Source organism: Scyliorhinus torazame, chromosome 9 (genome assembly GCF_047496885.1).
Source record: "Scyliorhinus torazame isolate Kashiwa2021f chromosome 9, sScyTor2.1, whole genome shotgun sequence".
Classification (NCBI taxonomy): Eukaryota; Metazoa; Chordata; class Chondrichthyes; order Carcharhiniformes; family Scyliorhinidae; genus Scyliorhinus; species Scyliorhinus torazame.
In genome coordinates, this window is record NC_092715.1 from 261,929,517 (window position 1) to 261,954,749 (window position 25,233).

General features: G+C 48.4%; 1 protein-coding gene and 1 long non-coding RNA gene across 4 annotated transcripts in view; one reads left to right on the forward strand and one right to left on the reverse strand.

Annotated features, from left to right (window-relative positions):
• The window catches only part of svep1 (sushi, von Willebrand factor type A, EGF and pentraxin domain containing 1), a 417,550-nt gene that overhangs the window by 349,310 nt on the left and 43,007 nt on the right, over positions 1 to 25,233 (forward strand). For 2 of the 3 annotated variants that reach the window (XM_072517335.1, XM_072517336.1), the window contains exons 42-43: positions 834 to 1,007; positions 24,971 to 25,144. In XM_072517335.1, the coding sequence (XP_072373436.1) occupies positions 834 to 1,007; positions 24,971 to 25,144 (348 nt within the window). The remainder of the gene's footprint in view (positions 1 to 833; positions 1,008 to 24,970; positions 25,145 to 25,233) is intronic. The other variant, XM_072517337.1, reaches the window with a different exon arrangement.
• Positions 1 to 25,233, reverse strand: part of LOC140429851 (uncharacterized) — a 78,103-nt gene that overhangs the window by 8,655 nt on the left and 44,215 nt on the right. The window lies entirely within an intron of this gene.

Genomic DNA, 25,233 nt, shown 5'->3' on the forward strand with positions numbered 1-25,233 from the left:
TAGGAAGCAGGAGGTGGCGAGGGAGATTGGAAGAGTGAGGGATGCGACCGGAAGGGTGGTATTGGACCCGCTGGGGGTGATTGGGGTGTTCGAGGAGTTTTATTGGAATCTATATGAGTGCTAGCCCCTGGTCGGGGGGGAGGGAATGCGGCGATTTCTGAAAGGGCTGGATTTCCCAAAGTGGATGAGGACCTGGTGAAGGGGCTGGGGACGATTAGGTTGAGGGAGGTGATGAAGAGTATGGGGACCATGCATGTAGGGAAGCCCGGGCCCAGATGGGATTCCAGTGGAGTTTTATAAAATGTTTGGGGAGGTACCTGGGGCCGTTACTGGTGAGGTCATACAGTGAGGCCAGGGAAAGGGGGGAGCTCTCCCCTACACTGTCACAGGCGTCCATCTCCCTGATACTAAAGAAAGATAAGTGCGGATCCTACCGTCCAATATCGTCGTTAAACGTGGATGCCAAGTTGCTGCCGATTCGAGAACTGTGTCTTGGGGACGATAGGTGAGGGTCAAATGTGGTTTGTCAAGGGGAGGCAGTTGTTGGCCAATGTAAGGAGGTTACTTAATGTGTTTATGATGGCCCCGGAGGGGCAGGAGGTGGAGGTGGCAGTGGCAATGGATGCAGAGAAGGCTTTTGACCGGGTGGAGTGGAAATATCTGTTTGAAGTGTTGGGACAGTTTGGGTTCGGGCAGGGGTTTGCGGATTTGGTCCGGTTGTCTTTAAAGCACAATGGGACCTCCTGAGGTCATGATAGGTGCTATATGAATGCACGCCTTCCCGCCTTTATGTATGCAACCTGCTGACAGCGAGATTATGTCTTTCATTTAAGGAATTGTATGTGAACCACACTCCGAGGTGGATAATGCAGTGTCTATTGGAACTGGAGATTCGTACATGAGTAACGTCACCTTTATTTGTAACCTTGGTTACCGTCTTGTTGGGCCTCAGAACATCACCTGCCTCGCGAACAGAATATGGAGCCAACCTCTTCCTCGTTGTGAGGGTAATTAGCATACCCACATTCTAGAACTCCTTCTTATCTACCCTCAAGCTAGAATACCTAATAAGTAACACAGTGATGCTCTGTTTTACATTTGGCAGCCTCAGGGTTGCTAATCTCAAACAAACATGTTGGGCCCAAAAGGGAAGTTGTGGTGTACAAAGAACAAAGAAAAGTACAGCACAGGAACTGGCCCTTCGGCCCTCCAAGCCTGCGCCGACCATGCTGCCTGCTAAACTAAAATCTTCTGCACTTCCGGGGTCCATAATCCCTTTATCCCCATCCTATTTATATATTTGTCAAGATGCCCCTTAAACGTCACTATCGTCCCTGCTTCCACCACCTCCTCCGGCAGCGAGTTCCAGGCACCCACTACCCTCTGTGTAAAAAACTTGCCTCGTACATCTCCTCTAAACATTGCCCCTCGCACCTTAAACCTATGCCCCGTAGTAATTGACCCCTCTACCCTGGGAAAAAGCCTCTGACTATCCACTCTGTCTATGCCCCTCATAATTTTGTAGACCTCTATCAGATCGCCCCTCAACTTCCGTGGTTCCAGTGAGAACAAACCGAGTTTATTCAACTTCTCATCATAGCTGATGCCCTCCATACCAGGTGTAGTAGTGGTAACATCACTGGACTAGCAATCCTGAGACCCAGTTTAATGCTCTGGGGGCATGGATTCAAATCCCAGGGGAGCTGGTGGAATTTAAATTCAATTAATAAAGCAATAATTAAAAAGCTGTCTTAATGGTGACCACAAAACCATTTTTGTGAAATTCTATCTGGTTCACTAATGCCTTTTAAGGGCTTCAATGGGGATAAGAATGTAGCTGGGCCAGTTAGACTCAAATGAAAATTTGGCTGGAAAAACTAGCTGAACAATGGGCGACCTTCAAACAGAAATGTTCTATACACTGTTGCTAACTTTTGGTTGGCTCTTAATTCGTAATTTGCTATGTTTGTTTAACCTTTGCTCTAGAGTCGCCAGGTATCTTTATGATACCGCCATGAGGTTCAAGTTCAAGTACTGATCAATAACTCAACACACCAATTAGTAAGATTCAAATCAAAACACATTTATTATATACAGTAAGTCACTACTTATGCATATAACTCTACTTTCTAGACTATTTCTATCACTAAAAGGCCTATACTTAGCTTCGGAATTGGCCCACCAGGTCAGGGGAACAAATGGCCTTTCATTCAGGTCCTGAGTCTGCAGGATTCAAAAGCTGGTATGGACTTGTAGCTAGGAGCGCCTATCTCGTAGCGAGCGTTGACTGGAGACTTACTTGGTTGGTGCGGCAGCTTGGGCAGTTCACTCTCAGGAGTTGATTCACGTTGTTGAGTGACCCTGCCAAGAAGACCGATCAAGGGGTTCGGGGGCCTGGTGAAAACCAAAAATAGGGGATCTCATTCTGTATACCGGGGTGCTAGCGCGGTAGGCTCTCCTTCACCATTTCCTCATGCGGATAGTCTGCACGGTGCTGCAGAGTATCGCCAATGCTAATAGGGATTCGACTACGTAGGAAAGGGAGTGCCATGTTATGAGCTTATCTCACCATGATGGTGTGGTGTTGCCTCTTACTGGGCTCTGGGTGGTATGAGGAAGTGAATCATTAACGGCCGGGGGGGGGTTGGGGTCAGGGGGTTCGCGTTTGCGCCCAACCGAATACACATTATAATGGTGGTGATCAACACGGAGGATGTCCTCATTGTTCTTCTTCTTTCTCTTCCCTTCTTTTCTTTCCTTGGGGCTTCTGGAGTTCTGTGGGATCAAGCATAGTTTCTGTTACTATCTTGGTTAATATCTTTTATGTTAGTATGTCTGTCCTTTAGTGCCAATTCCCCTTTATAATTTGTCACCATGTGTGACTCCCTCATTTTTTTTTCAACCGAATATTCAGGACAAGACACACTTAAAAATACTGAAACAGTGCGAGCCGTCTCGCAAGCTGTGCGATTTACTGTCCAAATGTTTGAGGATGTAAATAGCATAGGGATGGCAATCTAAGGGTTGCCGGAAAACAAAACAAAACTTTTTGGACCAAGAGTGCCGAAATGAGGTGCGTATGGGCCGCGACGGGTAAGAATTGGATGGAATCCCTAGGTAGGACGGCGACCGATGCCGTGTGTGCTCTACCCGAGCGTAGCTGACCAGAGGGGGGTCCTCAGGCAGGGCAGAGACCAATGCCGTTTCTCCACTGCCTGAGCAACCGTCAAGAACGGGCAAGAAATGTAGTCATCGTGGGGGGTTGCCGTATTGGTTCTACCGTTGAACCAGAAGAGCAGTTATGAACGGGGGCTGGCAAGCTCTCAGCGGTTTCTGCCGATGAGCGTGCTGGCAAGTTTTCATAGGTTTCTGCCGACAAATATGGCGTGGGGCCATGGGAATTTTTTTTTCCGATCTTACATACAACACATAACAATAACAGTAACAAACAAACATTGAACAACATACTGCAGGTTCCATCAGAAAGGACACCGTTTCTCCCAAGCGGTTCCTTTTTAAAACATCATCTGGACACCTCAGTTATCAGTTGCGAACAGGGTCGCAAAGGGGTTCTCGCTTTGGGAGTCAGACTCAAAGTCGTCATCTTCTCCCGGATGCCATACTCTCGAATGTATCAGGGCTGATAGGGCTGCATGGTGCGATTTGGGGTCCATCGCGTCGTTCCGGACGAGCCTGTATGAATTATCGCGGTGCCAAAAGGTGGTGTCTAGTTCTGTGGGGATGGAATCGTCATCGTAGGGCGGTGGTGTTTGGTTGGGTTTGTTGAGGAAAGTGATGACGAAGGGATCACTCGAATCGTGGTCAGATTCGCTGGGTGTGGGTCCTGTTGCCAGGGGATAGTAGGGAGGCGCGCTGTGGCTATTGTCTGAGTCACAGTCGCTGTCGCTGCTGCTGCTGCTGTCTGTGGGCATTCCGGGGCGGAGTCTAGAGGTCGGGGGTGGAGTCGAGGGCGAGTCCGTGGATGTGGTGGGCGTGTTGGGGAGGGTAGGGATAAGTTGGGTGTGGGCGGGGTGTGGTCTGCTGCGTCGAGCATGACGTGGTGTGCGTGGTTGGACTGTGGACCTTATGCCTTAAGCTGGTTAATATGGAACCACGCAGTCTTTCCGTTGGGGTACTTAATTTTATACACGGAGGGGCTTACTTTGTCCGCAATGGAGTACGGACCTGAATACTTCGGTGACAGGAATGTGCTGGGGTTGTAAATTGAGAGCATGACCTGCTGTCCTACCTCAAACTCAGTCGCATGCACTGTCTTGTCGAAACAGGCCTTGCTCTGTTTCTTCCTTGTGCCTAACCTTACTGCGGCTGCTAGCTGAGCCGTTTTCACATTTTCAACTAACTGTTTGACTGCGTTCTCGTGTGTGAGGGCCGTCACTTCGGGCTGGTCAAGTCCGATCCTAATAAAAATTCTGTGCCTTTCATGGGGCGTCCGGTCATGAGAGTGTGTGGGGTGTAACCTGTGGATGTTGAAATAGTATTTCTCAAAAACATCAGCACAAAAGGGAGGACTGAATCCCAAGTGGTGTTGTTTTGTTGGGCCATTTTTCTGAGGGTGGTTTTTAGGGTCCAATTCATGCGCTCCACGATACCACTTGACTGGGGGTGGTATGCGATGTGGAATATTTGGATAATGCCTAATATCGTGAGGACGTTCTTCATGACGTGTCCCGTAAAATGGGAACCTTGGTCGGATTCAATGCTGCGGGGGAGTCCCCATCTCGTAAAGATGTGGTGGGTTAAGATCTTTGCGGTGGTCTTTGCCGTGTTCGTTCTGGGTGGGAATGCCTCTACCCATTTCGTAAAAGTGTTGATGTCAACTAATACGTACTTGTAACCATTCCTGCAAGGGGGCAATGGTCCTATAAAAGCGATCTGGAGGTTAGTCCAGGGGCCGTTAACGGGGCGGGTGTGACTAAGCTGAGCCTTCTTGCCGTATCTGTCCGGATTGTTCTGGGCACAGATAAGGCAATTCTCAACGTAGTGCGTTACGTCTTCTTTTAAACTTGGCCACCAACAGAGCTGCCGCAGGTGGGCTGTAGTGGGATCAATTCCCTGATGCCCATGACTGTCATGGAATAAACAAATAAGTTGATTCCTGTCCTGTTCAGGAACCACATAAAGGGTGTCTTTCAGGATCACACCGTCATGTGTGGTCAGTGCGTTTTTAAACCTATCATAGGGTGCTGTAAATTGTCCTTTCAAAATCTACCTGAGATTGCTATCCTGCTTCTGGGCCTGCACTAAATCCTCGATATTAGTCTGCGAGACCTGAACTGCATTCACTGGTGCGCTTTCGGGGGGTGTCCAAAAATGTCCATGTCTGGAACCTGCTTTAGCCAGTGCGTCGGCTTTCACATTTCCAGGGGGGGAGGAACGGTGGTGACTTCGAACTTTAACAATACCAAAGATCCTGTCCTGTGCTTTCTCCAAAATGTGGCGGAGCAATGGGGTTGAAGGGAGGGGTTTTCCGTCTGCGGAAACAAATCCTCTTGCTTTCCACAGGGGTAGGAATTCTGTAAGGCTACTGCAGACATAGAGGCTGTCCGAGTATATGTCTGCTGGGCTGGGGAAGGAATCTGGGTGATCTATAATATACGCAATGACTGCTAGTTCTGTCGCCTGCGCGCCTAAGTGGCCTGGTAACTTTAAGGAGATCTCTTCTAGGGTGCATCCCTGCGTGTCCTCGACATATATGCCGCACCCTGTAATGCGCTTCCCTTCTAATACTGTGGAAGAACCATCCACACATATCCTTAAGGGTTCACACGTGTCTGTGGGCTGGGGGCTCTGGGGTGAACCACCTATCTTTCTGTGGGGTGTTTTCACAATAAAGGAGCTTGTGTTGTGGTGCGGTGAGATGATTTCACATTCATGGGGGGTGCCTGGGTACTGAAGGTTATCAGCTAAGAAAGTGTGGGTCTTGGTCCGCTTAACGGTGATGTCCCGTCCCTGCAAAAGAAGGGTCCATCTAGCTGCTCTAATTCGGCTAACTGTACCGTCCTTAAGTCATCCGTCAAGTAAAAGTTGTGTGGGAGTGTGTTCCGTGAGGATTGTGATGGGCTTTAGTCCGGTTATGTAGGAAAAATACTGAACTGCCCAGAAAACTGCGAGCAGGTGCCTTTCACAGGCTGAAAATCCCTGCTCCACAGGATCTAAAAGTCTGGAGGCGTAAGCCACGGGTCTTAACTGTTCGTGCCGTTCCTGGAGGAGCACGGCCGAAAGAGTGTGGTCGGTGCTAGCTATCTCTATAGCGTAGAGAGAAAGCGGGTCTGGAACCTGTTGTGCGGGGGGCTGCAATAAGTTCTCTTTTCAAAGCATCCACAGCATCCGTATGCTGCAGAAGCCATTCCCAAGGGGCTCCTTTCTTTAGGGGTTCCAAGAGGGGCGCTGCCGTGCTGGCAAAACCGTCAATGTGGTTTCGGCAGTAGCCAACCAGTCCTAAAAACAACTGGAGGGCTGAAACATTCTGGGGAAGGGGCAATTTGGCAATCGAGTCAATTCTTTTGTGCTCGATCTCGCGTTTACCGTGCGTGATAATCGTACCCAAATATACCTTGTTTTCCAAAATCTGGGCCTTTTTGGGGTTTACTTTGCAACCAATCTGTTGAAGGAGTTCCAGGAGTTCGGACAGAAGCTCGATGTGCTCTGCCTTGGTGTCTGTCTGCAGTAATAGGTCGTCCACATACTGGACCAGACATTCGTGGCGAGAAAATGTTGATAATCCATTTGCCAGCTGTCGGTGGAAAATGGAGGGGGAGTTGTGGAATCCTTGTGGAAGGCATGTCCACGTGTACTGCTGACTTTTAAAAGTGAAGGCAAATTTGTATTGGCACGTTTTTGCCAATGGAATGGACCAGAATCCGTTACTGGCGCCCAAAACGGTAAAGTATTGTGAGTTGAGTCCCTGTTTGAGCATGGTCTTGGGACTTGTGGCTACCGTGGGGGCTGCTGTGGGGGTGACTTTATTGAGTTCCCGGTAATCAATGGTCAGTCGCCATGATCCATCGGGCTTTCTCACTGGCCAAATCGGGGCATTATTAGTGGAGGCTATTGATCTGAGTACGCCCTGCTCTAATAAGCTGTCGATAACTTTTGCGATTTCTCCCTCTGCCTCTTGGGGAAATCCGTATTGCTTTTGGGGTCTAGGGTCAGGTCCTGTGATTTGAACGGAACCAGTCATCCGGCCACAGTCGTGTTTGTGGGTCGCGAATGCTGTCCTGTGCTTCTGCAGAACTGCCCTAACTTGCTTGTCTGTGCTAATCGTGGTCGGGTCAAACCAAAATTGGCCGACTGCGCTAATCTTGTTTGCGTATTCACCTATTGTGAGCGTTGCGGGGGCTCTTGCGGATTTTGCCATTTTCCAGACACACTGGTTGACTGGATCAAAGGACAGGTTATGGGAATTCATAAAATCGATGCCCAAAATGTGTTCTGCTGTGTGGGGCAGGTCGACTAAGACTATGGGGTGCTTGGTGGTGATGTTGCCGATTTGAATGGGTACAGGGACGGTGATGTGTCCCTGTTGTGAGTGGCCTGTGAAACCGCTGAGGGTGATAGTGGCTGTAGTGGGCCACGTGTCTTTCTGAAACATGGTGGAGGAATTAATTGTGGTGCGGGACCCTCCTGTGTCCCAGAGAAATTCGATGGGCTGTCCCCGTATCTTTGCTGCAACTACTGGTCGGCCGGACCTATTCCAAAGGGTGTCGCAGACCCAACTGGGGGAGCCCGAACACCGTCAGTCCGTTCCGTTCAGGTCCGTCTGATCTGAACGGGTGCTCACACTATGTATGGGCTCTGTCCTATTCTGATTCAGAGTGCCTGCCTGCTGGGCTCTCTGTGGCTTTCATGGGGCATTGCATTCTCGCGCAAAGTGTCCTAACTGTCCACAGTTGTAACACTCCTGTGGCTTTTGAGGGGGCTGTTCCTGCCTTCGTTCATCCATGCGGGGTTCTGGTGCGTTTTCACCGCTTGGATGTCTGCTTCTGCCTGCTGTTCCTCGGGTTTTCTAACAGCGGGTTTGTTTTGGACAGATTGCTCCCAGGTGCGGGACAATCTCTTTAAAACCCATTTCTCATTATGCGCTTCTTCTGAGGGGTCATAGTTGGCACAGGGCTTTTGTCCTGCCTCTGTGGCATGGGAGATAAGGGTGTGGGTCCATTTGGCCGTACCATCTTGGGACAAATGGGCACGGTCTAGATTACCGAAAACGGCTGTAAAGTGAATCCACAGGCGTCCAGCAAACGCTGTGGGGTGTTCCGTCTTTTTCTGCCTGCACTTATTCAGGCCTTCTACTGGGTCATCTCTGTTGTAGCCGATCGCATCTAGGATCGCTGCGTGCATCTCTGCAAGGGTGCCTCCTCCTACATTCTGTGGGTCGGGAAGGGCCGCTACGACCGAAGGGTCTAAACTCAAAACTGTGAGCTTCACGTGCTCACGCTCATCCAGGCCGTACATGGTCGCCTGCTGCTTTACTCTGGCAAAGAAGTGGTGGGGGTCTGAGGTGGGGAGGAACGGTGTGATTTTCTCGCATGCGTCCCGTAATTGGGTCACGGTTAAGGGCGTGGTATAAAGAAATTCTGTATCACCGTCCGATGTGACTGTGCGGTGGGTGGTTACTGGATTCATTGGTGCCTGAACTATCTACGATGTGGGGGTTTGGGGCACTTTCCTCTTCTGGGGCTTTCCTTGCGCTCATGTTGCCTGAACATATCTATGCGCAGTCTCATTTAATTCTTCCCAATCCGGGCCGTCTTCTGTATCTAACTGGGATCCAAAGGTGCTGTGGAATCCATTCTGAACTGAAAGCAAAGACTGCAGTTCTGCAATCTGCTTCCTGCACTTCGCAGGATCTAATGAGCTCTGTCTGTGCTCCGTGGTGGTAGCATGGAGTGCTCGTAATGCTGCTTTCAGGTCACTACACTGCCTTTGCAATGCCTCAACCTGTTTCTCTGTTTCCTCTCTTACCAGGACTGCACGTTGCGTGTCCTGATAGGCCTTTTCGTACTGTGTCTGGAAGCTGCTTAGGTGTGCCAGACAGGACTGGTATGCCCGCTTGGCATCATCCACCGCTCCGTCCTTTGCTGCTAACTTCCTTCTCAAGTCTGTGTTCTCTTTCTCAACCTCACTTACATCGACCGTGCTCATTCGATGTACTCCTTCTATCTCTTTACCGAGCGTCCGAACGACCTCCTCTGTGCCTCGCAATTGTGCCAGACAGGACACGATTGCCATCGGCTTGCGAGCTTTCCCTAAGCTTTTCTTATGAATCTCTGACAGGTTCTCCCACCAAGTATGTCCTCTACTCCCGGGTCCGGTTTCCTCATTGTCACAGAATTCGCTCCAAAGGGGCCAACCTTTCCCTTTGAGGTACTTCCTGATTTCCTCTTCCCAAACGGGACACTGACATACTCTGCTGCTGGTCGCTGCGACCACGAATTCTTCAGGGTTCATGAGGCGTTGCATTGCCTGCATTGCCATCTTTCTTCTCTAAATACTCTCTTAAAATTTGGAACGGGGGGTACGAAGGCGGTGCTGTAATTACGGGTACGGCCTTCGCTATTTTCCGGAATACAAACTCCCGACAGTTTTTCGCAACAAAAATCTATCAGTTTTACCTTATAGCCCTGTTAGGTACGCATGCATTAACACACTTCCGAATTATGAGGATTAATCAGAACTGCTTGAACACTTGTGGTTTTTCTGTTCCCAATTGGATTCTAATTCAAATTTTGGGTTCTCCCGGAGTGGTTAAGCCACTTCTAGATCGGATCCCGTCAGGATGTCGCCAGTAATATGTTGCTAACTTTTGGTTGGCTCTTAATTCGTAATTTGCTATGTTTTGTTTAACCTTTGCTCTAGAGTTGCCAGGTATCTTTATGATACCACCACGAGGTTCAAGTTCAAGTACTGATCAATAACTCAATAATTACACCAATTAGTAAGATTCAAATCAAAACACATTTATTATATACAGTAAGTCACTACTTATGCATGTAACTCTACTTTCTAGACTATTTCTATCACTAAAAGGCCTATACTTAACTTCGGAATTGGCCCACCAGGTCAGGGGAACAAATGGCCTTTCGTTCAGGTCTTGACTCTGCAGGATTCAAAAGCTGGTATGGACTTATAGCTAGGAGCGCCTATCTCGTAGCGAGCGTTGACTGGTGACTTACTTGGTTGGTGCGGCAGCTGGGCAGTTCACTCTCAGGGGTTGATTCGCATTGTTGAGTGACCCTGCCAAGAAGACCGATTTGAACTTGGGGGGCTTTACTTTATAGTCCCCAGGGGCTTCCCGCCCTTCGGGGTGGACCCCGTACCTGGTTCCAAATGATTGGACTGCGTTCCGATCACTTGGATCGATTTCTCCAATACTGGAGTTGTCCCCTGATCGCTGGGCGGTCCCTAAATGTCCATTGGCCTTCCTTTGTCTTGGCTCCTGCTGGCGCCGAGGAGTCTGGCTTGGCCTTATTCACCTGAAGTGTATCAATTGTGCCTGGGAATCGCTCATTACTATGCAGATGCTGCTGGTTTCAGTGCTGTCTGGTTTTTACAAGTTCCAATACACAGGATTTCTGCACTTGCTCGTTTTTGCCTGTGTTGGCTGAATTTCCCTGTAGTCTTTGCGGTTCTCCATTTTAAGTCGGGAAGTGGCCAACCCAGGTGGCTACAACACACACAGCCAAGGCTTGTTTCCATTAAAGGCAAAAACATTGGGCAAACAACTCCAGCGCTCCCTGGACAAAAACGAGATGGAAATAAAGATAAGGAAGGAAGAGTGTCCTTATAGCAGATGTCAGTTGAGAACCAAGAGGAATAGAGAAGGTTCAGCAGGGAGGTGAATAAGCTCATTAGAGAAGCGAAGTGGGGTAATGAGAAAAGATTGGCAGCCAACATGAAGGGGGGTCTTCGGTAAGCATATAAATGGTAAAATAGTGGTAAAACAAGTTGGACTGATTAAGGACCAAAAGGGGAATTTACACATTGAGGCTGGGGGCATGGTTGAGGTATTAGATGAATACTTTGCATCCGCCTTTACCAAGGAGATAGATGCTACCCATGGCATAGTGACAGACGAGGAATTTCAGTCCGAGAATGGTTCAAAATTGGTCAGGAGGAAGTGTTGAATAGACTGTTGGTATTGAAAGGTGACAAGATACTGGGATCAGGTAAGATGCATCCAAGGATATTGAAGGAAGTGAGAATGGAAACTGCAGGGGCACTGACCATGATCTTTCAGTCTTCCCTAGATTCAGGGGAGGTCCCAATGGACAAGTGAATTACTAATGTTGCACCCTTGCTCAAAAGTGGCTGTAAGGATAAGCCCCAGCAATTACAGCAATCAGTTTAACGTCAGTAGTGGGAAAGCTTCTGGGAACAATTATTCAAGACAGAGTCATGTGGAAAAATGTGGGTTGCTTACGAAGAGCCAACATGGGTTTCTGAAGGAGAAGTCATGTTTAACCAACTTACTGGAGTTTTCTGAAGAGGTAACAGAAAGGGTTAATGAGGGTAATGCTGTAGATGTGGTGTACATGGGCTTTCAGCAGGCATTTGGTACAATGCCACACAACAGACTTGAGAAAAGTTATAGCTCATGGAATAAAAGGGACATAGCAATGTAAAATTGACTGAATAATAGGAAGCAGAGTTAATGGTGAATGGATACCTTTTGGACTGGTGGAAGGTGTATAGAGGAGTTCCCCTTGCTTTTCCTGATCTGTATTAATGATTTGGATCGTGGTCTGCAGGGGTCAATTTAAAAGTTTACGGATGACACTAAACTTGGGAGTATTGTAAACAGTGAAGAGGACAGTGTAGAACTTCAAACAGTCATGGACAAGTTGGTGGTGTGGGCACATAAGTGGCAAATGAAGTTCAATGCAGAGAATTGTAAAGTGATGCATTTTGGTGGGAAGAACCTGTAGAGAGAATATAACAAAAGGGGCGCAGGAGCAGAGGAGCCTGGGTGTATATGTGCATAGATCATTGAAGGTGGCAGGACAGGTGGAGATAATAAGGCACTGAAGTGGGACATGGTTCAGAAGGGCACTTGGCACAGACGATGGCTGCCTGACACACAAGATGGAGACTCAGAGAATAAAGCAGACATATCTGATGCCTGGAGCCCAGCAGGATGCCAGTGGGACAGATAGGAACAGATCCAGGACAAAGGGAGCCAGACAGGAAGATTAAGAAATACATAAATGCGGGACACCGCTTGAATAAAGCTGACTTCAGCCAAGGTGTACACAATGATATGCTAATACGAATGTCTGGGGCCATTTCCTAAAACAAAGGGACAATCGATACTGCTTTCCTGCTGCTACCTGTAACCTGTAAAACCTCTTTAACTATAACCATGTGTAAATGGCAAAACGCTTACAAATAGCCATGTACAATCTATAAAATGTTTAAAGATAACAAGGTGATAATTGTTTTGTATCTGGGCCCATTGTGAACCCAAAGTATAAAATGAATGACTGCCATTCAAACCGGGAGAAAGGCTGGCTACCGTACTCCGGGGTACGTACGCTTTCTCCCGAAGCTTTGTGTAACAATAAAACTGCACTGATTTGAACACAGCAAGTCTGACTCCTGAAGTGGTTGATTTTTCCCACAACAGCACATAGTATTCTCGGCTTTACTATTAGGGGCGTAAAGTACAAGAGGAAGGAGGTTATGCTGAACCTATGCAAGACGAGTTAGACCTCAGCTGGATTATTGTGTTCAGCTCTGGGTGCCACACTATAGAAAGGATGTGAATGCATTGGAGAGAGTGCAGAAGAGGTTTGCAACAATGGTTCCAGGAATGAGAAAACTCAGTTATGAAGATAGATTGGAGAGTTTTGGACTGTTCTCCTTGGAGAGAAGAAGATTAAGAGAGAATTTGATAGAGATGCTCAAAGTCATGAGGCGGCTGGACAGAGTAGATAGGGAGAAACTGTTCTCACTCACAAAAGGATCAAGAATGAGAGTGCACAGATTTAAAGTGATTTCTAAAAGAAGTAAGTGTGATGGGAGAAAAAACATTTTCAACAAGTGGTTCAGGTCTGGAATGCGCTGCCTGGAAGTGTGGTGGAGGCAGTTTCAATTGAGGCATTCAAGAGGGCATTAGATGATGACTTGAACAGAAACAATGTTCACTGGAAAAGGCAGGGGAGTGGCACTAAGTCATGATGCTCATTTGGAGAGCTGGTGCAGACACGATGGGCCGAATGTCCTCCTTCTGTGCTGCAGAAATGCAGTGATTCTGAAACCTGCCATTCTTACTTGGTCTAGCCTACATGACCCCACCCTCCTCCTCCCCCATTCCCCCCACGGCAAAGTGGTTGACTCTGCATTGCCCTCAAACGGTTTGGCAATCCATTCAGTTCGGTGACAATTGGGGAATTGAAACACGTAATTCATTAAAAAAGAAACTTAGTACACTACAGTTTCCAGCTCTGTCCCACTTCGCCCAACTTAAAGCTGTGAGTCAGAGCATGATTAGATGCTGACAAAGATTCGCTCCAGCTCTGAGAGTCTCATTGGACCCGAAACATTACTGTATTTTCACTCTCCACAGATGCTGACACACCTGTTTTTCCAGAATTTTCTGTTTTTGTTAAAGATTCACGCATATTGATCTATTAATCAGATAAAGTGAAATGTTCAAAGTAAACTAGTCACAGTAGTGATGTCTGGTTACGAGAGGGTGGGGGAGTGGTAAAGTCGCTGCATTAGTAATTTAGAGGCCAAGACTCTGGGGGCCATGAGTTCAAATCGTACCACAGCAGCTGATGAAGTTCAAATTCAATTAACCTCTTAAAAAATCTGGAATTGAAAGTCAGTCTTGATGTGTTGGGTGTTCTGGATCACATACAGGTCACCAACACTTGAAGTAGTGCAACATTATTTTATTAAAAGGTTAACTATTTAAACATACTTGAACTGTGGGTAAATGCGATACTAGCTTTAACTAAGGATCTTTGCCTTGTCCTAACCAGTTGATGCACTCAGCACATGGTGAATGTCTGTGTTGCAGGCTGTGAGCTCTGTGCTCCTAGCTAGCTGCTACTCGAATGAGCGGGAACTCTGATGCCCCCTGTCTTTATAGTGTGTGTGCTCTCACTGGTGATTGGCTGCTGTGTTGTGTATGTTGATTGGTCCCACTGTGTGTCCATCAGTGTATGTCTGCACCATAATATACTGGTGTATATTATGACATCCCCCCTTTTATATGAAAAAATGTGCCTGCGTGACAATAAATAGTGTATGGTGAATGTTCCTGACTACGTGTGTGCGAAATATTTACAGGACTATGTACATAAAACTAAGCTATTTACATGGGAAGGTGACTGGTGCAGAAAAAACAGTGTGTCACACAAATAATGAGATGAACACTATATACAAACCACTTGAACGATTAAACGGAAGAACAGAACAGACCAGAGAGTCCATTAGTGCACAAAGTTCACAAATTAAGTCTCTGAGGTGGGCGACGAATTCTGGTTGACCGCCTCAAGGGAGGGTCAGGAGCCACCGGCTGAGGAGCGGGCTGGACTGCGTCAGAGTGAGGAGGATGCAGAGTAACCGGAATCTCCACATAATCCAGGTCAGGGACAACAGGAGGGCGTGGCACTGGTGGAGGATCACGTAGCGAGCGCGGAACGAGACGAAGGGCACGTCGATTACGGCGCAGAATGGAACCATCCGGTAGACGAACCATGAACGAGCGGGGGGACACCTGCCGAAGAACCACAGCAGTTGCAGACCAGCCACCATTCGGAAGATGGATTCGGACGTTGTCATCTGGAGCCAGATCAGGGAGATCAGCTGCACGGGAGTCATGAGCCGCCTTGTGCTGTGCACGAGACAGCTGCATTCGTTGAAGGACCGGAACGTGGTCGAGGTCTGGGACGTGAATGGACGGCACCGTCGTCCTCCGGGTGCGACCCATGAGCAGCTGGGCTGGCGACAGGCCAGTGGACAGTGGGGCCGAGCGATAGGCCAGCAGGGCGAGGTAGAAGTCGGATCCCGCATCGGCAGCCTTGCAGAGGAGCCGTTTGACTATGTGGACGCCCTTCTCCGCTTAGCCATTGGATTGGGGGTACAGGGGACTGAATGTCACATGTACAAAGTTGTACCTCCTGGCAAAGTTGGACCATTCCTGGCTTGCGAAGCAGGGGCCATTGTCCGACATCACAGTGAGTGGGATGCCGTGACGAGCAAAGGTGTCCTTACAGGCACGGATGACTGCAGATGATGTGATGTCGTGCAAATGTACCACCTCCGGGTAGTTTGAAAAATAGTCTACAATCAGAACATAATCCCTGCCCAGCGCGTGGAACAGGTCGATGCTGACCTTGGACCAAAGGGACGTGACCAACTCATGGGGCTGTAGGGTCTCACGTGGTTGGGTCGGCTGGAACCGCTGACAGGTGGGGCAGTTGAGCACTGCATTGGCGATGTCGTCATTGATGCCGGGCCAGTAGACTGCCTCTCAGGCCCGACGGCGGCACTTCTCCACGCCAAGGTGGCCCTCGTGTAGCTGTTCTAAGACAAGCTGGCACATGCTGTGTGGGATAACAATGCGGTCCAGCTACAGGAGGACACCGCCAGATCGTCTCTGGTGTTGTAGACCTGCGGGCATTGGCCCTTGAGCCACCCATCTGTTAGATGGCGCATGACACACTGTAGCGGGGGGTCAGCCGCAGTCTCGCGGCGAATTTGGACGAGACGTTCATCCGTGGCTGGTAGATTGGAGGCCACGAAGGCCACATGGGCGTCAGCCTGGCAGACGAATCCCACTGGGTCACACGGGGTGTTGACTGCCCTGGACAGAGCGTCGGCTATGATCAGGCCTTTGCCCGGGGTGTATACGAGCTGGGAGTCATATCGCCGGAGTTTGAGCAGAATGCCCTGGAGGCGAGGCGTCATGTCGTTCAAGTCTTTTTGTATTATATTGACCAGCGGGCGATGGTCGGTCTCGAAGGTGAATCGGGGAAGGCCGTACACATAATCATGAAACTTGACGACATTGGCCAAAAGGCCCAGGCACTCCTTTTCTATCTGCACGTAGCGCTGTTCCGTGGGGGTCATGGCGCATGACGCATATGCAATGGGGGCCCATGATGAGGCCTCATCGCGTTGCAGGAGCACTGCCCCAATGCCAGATTGGCTGGCATCGGTCGAAATCTTTGTCTCTTTCGCTGGATCAAAAAAGGCCAATACCGGGGCCGTGGTAAGTTTGGTTTTAAGTTCTGTCCATTCGCGCTCGTGGGCAGGAAGCCATTGGAAGTCTGTCGTCTTCCTGACCAGGTTCCTGAGAGCTGTGGTATGAGAGCTGAGGTTAGAGATGAACTTCCCTAGGAAGTTGACCATGCCCGGAAATCGGAGGACCGCCTTCTTGTCCTCTGGCTTTTTCATGGCTGTGATAGCAGCCACCTTGTCCGCATCCGGCCGCACACCCAACTGGAAGATGTGGTCCCCCAGGAACTTGAGTTCCGTCTGACCAAAGGAGCATTTGGCTCTGTTGAGGCGTAGGCCCTGCTCCCGTATGCGTTTGAACACGCGCTGGAGGCGACTGACATGCTCCTGCATGGACCAAATGATGATGTCGTCGACATAGACGCGAACACCTTCAATGCCTTCCATCATTTGTTCCATGATCCTGTGGAACACTTCTGACGCCGATATGATCCCAAACGTCATCCTGTTGTAACAATATCTGCCAAAAGGGGTGTTAAAGGTACACAGTTTCCTGCTGGATCTGTCTAGTTGAATTTGCCAGAATCCTTCCGAGGCGTCAAGTTTGGTGTAGAGCTTGGCGCGAGCCATCTTGCATGTGATCTCTTTGCGCTTGGGGATTGGGTAATGCTCCCTCATTATGTTGCGATTCAGATCCTTTGGATCAATGCAGATTCTGAGCTCGCCGGAAGGCTTTTTTACGCACACCACGGAACTGACCCAGTCGGTTGGTTCCGTAACTCTGGAGATCACTTCTTGGTCTTGGAGGTCCTGCAGCTGCTGCTTGAGGCGGTCCCTGAGGAGTGCAGGGACTCTGCGAGGTGCATGCACCACAGGCATGGCGTTCTGTTTGAGTAGGATCTTGTAAGTATATGGGAGCGTGCCCATGCCTTCAAAGATGTTGCGGTGCTGGTCGATGATGGCGTTGAGTTGCGCCCTGAAGTCAGCATCCTGGAAGGCAGACGCGTCATCAGGAGAGAGAGAGTGAACTCTTTGAACGAGGTTTGCAGCTTGCACGCCTGTGCGCCAAGCTGGGAGTCCTTCGAGGAGCCCACGATCTCGAAAGGAAGGATGGCTTTTCGTGACTTGTGCGTCACTTCGAGTTGGCATGAGCCGGTAGCAGGAATGATGTTGCCATTGTAGTCCAATAGCTGGCAGGCCGATGGAAGAATGGTTGGTTTGACACAAAGGCTTTGGCAAGCAGACCACGCCATGAGATTGGCGGAGGCACCAGTGTCCAGGCGGAATCGTATTTGGGACCGGTTGACCGTCAGGGTGGCACGCCACTCATCGTCTGGATCGATGCTGTATACCGACAGCGGCTGGTGTCTTTGCTTCGGGGGCAGCCTGTTTTTCGTTACGACATAACTCGAAAAGGCGCCTTCGGGTCCTCGGTGTCACTGCTGTGCGGGAGGTCGGAATCGGACTCGGTGACCGTGGGTTGAATTGCCCGAACATTCCTGCGAGGCTGGCTGAAGCGATATGAATTGGAAGGCTGAGCTGCTCGACAGCAGGCAGCATAGTGGCCAAGTCTTCCACATCGTAGGCATTGTCCAGGTTTTGCGGGGCATTGCCGCTTTAAATGGGCGGAGCCACAGTTGCCGCACGTCGTGACGTCAGCACGTTTGCTGCGCCACTGTGCATGCGCGGTGTGATCCTGCGTGGTGCGCGCCTGCGCATTACGTTCCTCCATGTCGCCATCCCCTCGTTTGGTGCGTACAAGCGCGGGAGTCCGTTAAAAGCGCGCAAAATGGCCGCCCTCATCCAGGCTGAGGCCCTGGAGGTGTTCAATCACTTGGACCCGTTCCGCCTCATGGGGACCTTGATGCGCCGTTTCAGCCGCTTGTATATGGGAGTACCGATTGGTGGCATTTTCATGTAGGACACAGGTCTCGATGGCGGTCGCTAGGGTGAGTTGCTTTACTTTGAGGAGCTGCTGACGTAGGGGGTCCGACTGAACACCAAAAACGATCTGGTTGCGTATCATGGAGTCGGAGGTGGGCCCATAGCTGCAAGATTGTGCAAGGATGCGGAGGTGCGTTAGAAAGGATTGGAAAGGTTCGTCCTTACCCTGCAAACGCTGTTGGAAGACATAGTGCTCGAAACTTTCATTCACCTCTACGCTGCAATGAGTGTCAAATTTAAGGAGAACCGTCTTCAACTTCGTCTTGTCTTCATCATCTGCAAAGGTGAGAGAGTTGAAAATGTGGATGGCATGGTCCCCGGTTGTGGAGAGGAGAAGAGCAATCTTTCTGGTGTCCAAGGCACCCTCCCTGTCCCTAGCTTTGAGGAAGAGCTGGAAGCGCCGTTTGAAAATCTTCCAGTTGGCCCCGAGGTTGCCGGCGATGCGGAACGGCGGCGGCGGGCTGATGTTGTCCAAGTTGCAGGATGACGGAATGCCGGTGGAAGAGGCAGATCACTTGCAGGTAGGTCTAAGAAGTGCTAGTATGCAACCACTCCTGGTATCATGATGTGTTGGGTGTTCTAGATCACATACAGGTCACCAACACTTGAAGTAGTGCAACACTATTTTATTAACAGGTTAACTATTTAAACATACTTGAACAGTGGGTAAATGCGATACTAGCTTTAACTAAAGACCTTTGCCTTGTCCTAACCAGTTGATGCACTCAGCACATGGTGAATGTCTGTGTTGCAGGCTGTGAGCTCTGTGCTCCTAGCTAGCTGCTACTCGAATTAGCGGGAACTCTGATGCCCCCTGTCTTTATAGTGCGTGTGCTCTCACTGGTGATTGGCTGCGGTGTTGTGTATGTTGATTGGTCTCACTGTGTGTCTGCACCATGATATACTGGTGTATATTATGACAAGTCTCAGTATTGGTGATCACAAACCTATCATCAATTATTGCAATAAAAAAAACGTCTGGTTCACTTATGCCCTTAAGGGAAGGAAATGTGCCGTTGTTACCTTGTCTGGTCTACATGTGACTCCAGAACCCAATGTGGTTATCTCTTATCTGCCCTATGGAATGACCTCACCAGCAACTCAGTTCAAGGCAAATTACGGGTGGGCTACAAATGCTGGCCTTGCCAGTGATGTTGACATCCCATGAAAGAGTTTAAAATCTGAAGCAATGAGAACTGAGCACCTTTCTGAACTTGCATCCTTGTTAACTTCAAAAATGATTTTTCTGACAGGGGTCCATTTCGTGCATCACACATTTATCCAGAGTTCAAGATACTCTGCACAGGATGCAATAGCCTAAAATATACTGGAGTTCATTTAGCTATTGATCTAATTGGAGTGGAAATCCCACACAGTTTGTTTTTCCTATTTCTGGTGTGAATGATATCCATTCATAATTACAGTCGCGTAACTCTTCCACCCACACTATTCCCAAATACTTATATTGGGTCTGATCAAATGGCCTTGTCGCGCCCGACTCGGTCATGCGACGAGGCCTCGTCGCGAGATTAACGACCCTCGGGACGTCTAACGAGATCTCACGAGGGTGGGATCCAGATTTGCATGTTTAAGTGAGCAGTTAGCTTTAGTGGGATCTTGCTGATGGATGCAAGACCGTTGATGTGATGAGCAATTTTGAACTTTTGCAATACAAAATGCAGAGCCATGGACAATCACTGCACACTTGATTGCGCTCCTTCTTCTTTCATTATTGCCTCAGACATTGTGTGGTTTGTTCCTTCCCCGGTGCAACTTCCTCACTGCGCCTGAGAGTGATATTTTATATTTTTCTTCCGTTTAATTTGAAGTTGCTCTTGCCAGCGGCTATTGGAAATATTGAAAGTATAGTGTGTGACCCTGTGCCAGGTTTATAAATTTAAAGATTCCAAACTTTTAGATGAGCTACAAGAAAATTGGTGGAATAACTTCCAGGACATTGGGTGGATATCTTGGACGGATGTAATGCTCACGGGTTGCCCCATTCAATTTCAACATCTGTTACAAGCACAATACGTTCACTATCACTTCACTTTTCACTGACTCGAAGGAAATATATAGGCTGGGAATTGTCCTAATTGAACTTGGGTTCCACATTTTTGAAAAACTGGAATTTTAAATGACGCCATGATTTAAAATGTAGGTTTATTAATGATATCTGATTCTCATATTTTGCAAAGGGCTAATGAAGGCCTTCTCAATGTCATTTCTGAGTGCATATTCTGCCCAGACATAACTAATTTATCCAGTACTGCTGAGATATCCTTATCCTTGTAAAGGTCCAGGTAAAATTCACTGAAGTAAAAACCACAGACTTAAAAACTATTCAAAGCATCCATTGATGTGTTGGGTAGGCTGGGGCGAGGTGAACTGCACTTGATGCAGTGGAGCGAGAGACAGACCTCCAACACTTGATAAAATGCAACATGATTTTATTCAACATCCAAACTATTATACATGTTCAAATGTGGGTCGACACTATGCTGACTTGACTGGAGACCTGACACTAGCCTGACCAGGCTAACTTAGCTACCACATGGTGTAGGCACTGGCTAGCTCACAAGCTCTGACTGTCTCAGAAGCTGGGTCCCGAGAGAGCGGGAAAACTGGTGCCCTCTGGCTTTATAGTGGTTGTGTCCTGTCTGGTGATTGGCTGCTCTGTTCTGTGTGTTTACTGGTCTTCCTGTGTGCCAATCACTGCCTGTCTGCATAGATGTATATTATGACATCAATTAGTCAGGGACCAAATAATTATTTGCACACCCATTGGGTGAAGTCCAAAAATCTGCCAATCATTCCCACAGCATGTTTGTATTTAAATTGAGTGGCTTGAGATTCCCCTCAAGCAGACTCGCAACTAACCAACTGAGCACTCATCAAAACATTGTTCAGTAAACTTTCAGCTATCCACCACAGCCATCCAGAAAATTCTAGTGACCAGAATTTCCAACAGCCTGATTTGTTATCTAAAAGCCAGTCACTTTCAGCATTCAGATAATGCATTATTTAAAGAAAACTAATTAATTAATAGGTTGTGAATCTGCAGAAGTTGTTCTTCGGCTACAGATCAAAATTATTGGCAGCAGTGCTATCCACTGCTCCACCGTCCCGCCCTCTGTTTTGATTTCTGTGCCTGAACAAAGATACACCAAGCGTCACTGAAAATGGGAGCTTGTTTTTTTTGAAAAAGGCGGTCTGAAGGTCTTGGTGTCAGTCGTGGTTTCACCTTGGTCTCGAGTCGTGGCGATTTTACTCAAATACTCTGTTGAGCTGAGGCCTTTGACTGCCCAGTTGCTTCCTCTCTGCCCTCGCCTGCTCAAAGACAGAGCAGCACCTTGTCTTGTGTCTGGAGTAATGCAGCTGCCCGTAAACCGGCATCCATTCCCCGAGCTTGTGGGACAGTAAATATTTTACTGATTGGGTTAAACTGAGTCATGGTGTGCTAAGATTAAATTTCCTGTGGGTTCCCTTTGCTCTGTTGCTGGAACGTCTGCTGATGTTTGCGTGGCAAGGGTGGGGGACACAATGCTTTATGAGCAGGTAAATAGAATTTCCGACAATTATTGTCCAAATGTGCACCAATGGAGTAGGCATAGCCTCCAAGGAATTTTTTTTCAACTCCTTATGTAACTTGTGACAGGTGTAAAAAAGGCAATTCCGAAGTAAATCTTAGTCATAAACCCTACATTTCTATGAAACACAAGCTTTTAGCCACTTATTTATGTAGGCGGCAAAGGGCCTGAGAAGATCGGCACATTGGGAGCTGAATTGCTCCTGCCATTGCCTTTCTTCCCCTGGTCTACAGACCCAAGGCACAGCTCACTACGAGCCTTCAAATAATCATCATCAGCAGGAACACAGTGACTGAGTGTTGCCTTCTGCTGAAGTATGATCTGTGGGCAACATCAGCTAGGCTGTACCAGGAGGTGTGACCGCAGTACCTTGATCCTATGAGCTTTTTCCAATCAACCTCAAGGGTCATAGCAAGGTTTAGCCGTAGTACCTCAAGAAGACCACTGATGCATTGTGTGCCAGAGCAAGAGGTTACATCACTGTCCCCCATGAAAAAACAAATTAGAGGATACTGAAGTAAAGCCACATCACATGATGTCCTCAAAGGCCTTATTGATGAGACACACATGACATGCGGAGCCCCTGCCAAAGTTCATGAGGGCCAGAGGAAATGCATTCATTGGTTGGTTCCTCTTCCCACTTGGGACAGACATCTGGGATCCCAGCCAGGCTGGAGGGTTTAGTGAAGGTAGCACCAGGCTTGGCGAATGTTGGGGGGCTTTCCCGGAAACATTTCTTAGCTTTTCCCCTCTGGCTCCCTGTGTAAGGGGACCAGCCTGAGAGTATAGCTTGGATCCGAAGTGCTCCCCGTACTCTTCCTGACCCAGTCGGTATCACCAGATGTAACTGCACTGACCACTGGCTTGATCCCCAACCAAGGCTGAGGATGTGGGAACGGCCAATGTTTAACGTGACATCTGAAACCCATCCTCTCTTGTCCCATTGGCCATACTTGGGGCAAGCGAAAATTCCACTGCAACTATTGTCATCGCTGAAACCTCGGCACAATGAAATTACACCAATAGAGCCGCTTATTTTGGAGGTCAGAATGTCTTACAAGGAAGTATCGTTAGCATCCAAAGTTTGGGATATATGAGACTCTTAGAGCACACTCCATTTGTTGTTTTGTGTGGAGACGATGGAGAGAGGTTTTCAAATACGCGAGGGGGTCTGGACAGAGTCATGAAAAACTGTTCCCATTGGGGAAGGGGTCAAGAACCAGAGGACACTAATTTAAGGGGGAAGGTTTGAGGTTTCAAGTGGCTGGGGGCTGGAATGCATCGCTGGAGAATGCAGTGGAAACTAACTCAGTTGTGGTTTTCAAAAGGGAATTGAATAATTCTCTAACGAGAATGTAATTGCAAGGCGGTGGGAAAGGCCCGGGGAGAGGGATCAGGAGAGTTCTTGCAGAGAGCACCGGTACAGGCAGGACGGACCGAATGGCCTCTTTCTGTGTTGTAACCATTTTTAAAAAAACTTTAGAGCACTCAATTCTTTTCTTCCAATTAAGGGGCAATTTAGTATGGCTAATTGACCGACCATCCACATCTTTTGGTTGTGGGGGTGAGACCCACGCAGACATGGGGAGAATGTGCAAACTCCACATGGAAGTGACTCGGGGCCGGCAACGAACCCGGGTCCCCAGTGCTGTGAGGCATTTGTAACCATTCTATGATTGTATATCATACGCATGTACTTCAGTTCCAATAAAGTTTCTTTTGCTGTTGGCACACTGGACCTGCACTATCAAGTGATGAGTGGAGCAGAAGTATTGCTCCATGCGGCTTGAAGTGTGACACTGCCTTGTTAGACTTTGCTACATTTCACAATGGAATACGATACAACAAAAACAAATTTAAACAACTTTCTAAACTGACGTTAGCTCAGAGATATTCACAGGCACAACAATTTCACACGTTTTTCTTTGCAACCTCACAAGCTACAATGATAAAGCTTTAAAGACAAATCTAAATAAAAACAGAAAACCATAAATAAAAGTCTTTTAAAGTAACTCTCGAAATTTGATGTGGATCAGTAATCTAATTCACTCAGCAGGGAGAGTTCTACTCTGTTACATTTTAACATATTAAGTGTTCATTTCAAATGATCCCTGTTGTTCCAAAGGGAAATAATTACTGAACTGAAATAGGCTATATAGCAAGAAAGACTGAACAGACTGGGCGCTTTTTTAATGGAGTAGAAGGGAATTCTGGGGCAGGATTCTCCGGTCGCTGGTGCCGAAATCACGTTCGATTTCGGGAGGGGGGACTTTATCAGGGGCTGGGGGCACTGTTGGGGGGTGGTCCAGGGCTGCCGTCCAAAGGGGGGGGGGGCACTATTTTGCAGGCCGGGTCCGCGAGCGGCCAGTGCCATGTTGCACGGCCACGGACCCAGCCGTTCTCCGGGGTGCACCGGCAGCTAGAGCCGGCTGCCCTACGCTGCCGGCATGCTAGCCCCCAGCTACACGGAGGATCGGTGGGCATTTTGCGCCGAATGTTGTGGGGGTAAAATGCCACCGTTCCCACGCCGGCATGAGGACATAGCCTCACAATCTGAGAATCCGATTGATGTTTCCGGAGAAGATGTTTCCACTGTGGGCAAAACCAGAATTAAGGGCCACAAATACAAGATAATCACTGATAAAATCGATCAAGAATTTCTGAGACACTTCTTAACCTAGAGAGCAGTTAGAATGTGGAATGTTCACAAATCCCTACAGTGCAGAAGGAGGCCATTCGGCCCATCGCATCTACACCAACCCTGCAAAAGACCACGCTACTTAAACCCAATCCCCATAACTCCCCCTAAACGTTTGGACACTCGGGGGCAATTTAGCACGGTCAATCCACCTAACATGCACACCTTTTGGACTGTGGAAAGAAACTGGAGCACCCGGAGGAAACCCATGCAGACACGGGGAGAAAGTGCAAACTCCACACAGTCACCCAACTGAAACTGGGGCTGGAAGTGAACCCGGGTCTCTGATGCTGTGAGGCAGCAGCGCTAACTATTTTGCCACCGTGCCACCCCTAAGCTGAATATTGAATTGAATGGCTGTGTTTCTAACCCACACCTGAGGGCTAAAAAGGGGAGAGTATTATGCTGAAGTGAAATGAAGAAAATGGGAGGAGCTTTGTATGAAGCATGGGCATGCTGGAATAGTCTGTTTTTGTACTTTACATTCTATGTAATTCAAGGTCAAATCCCTCTTATTCATTCTCAGAGATGATGTGCAGTGCACCATCTTTACTCCCTAATGGGAAAGTTCACTACGACACCCTTGAGGTCGGTCAAACGGTCAAATTCTATTGTGATGAAGGGTACAATGTTGAAGGGGCATCTTCTGCTGAATGTATGGCCAATGGGAGCTGGAGCCAACCCGTACCTGTGTGTAAAGGTGAGTACAGTCCCATCCTGCTTTTCTTTCATTTTCATTCCACACGCTACAAAAAACACCTCATGTGTTCATAATCTCAGCCATAACAC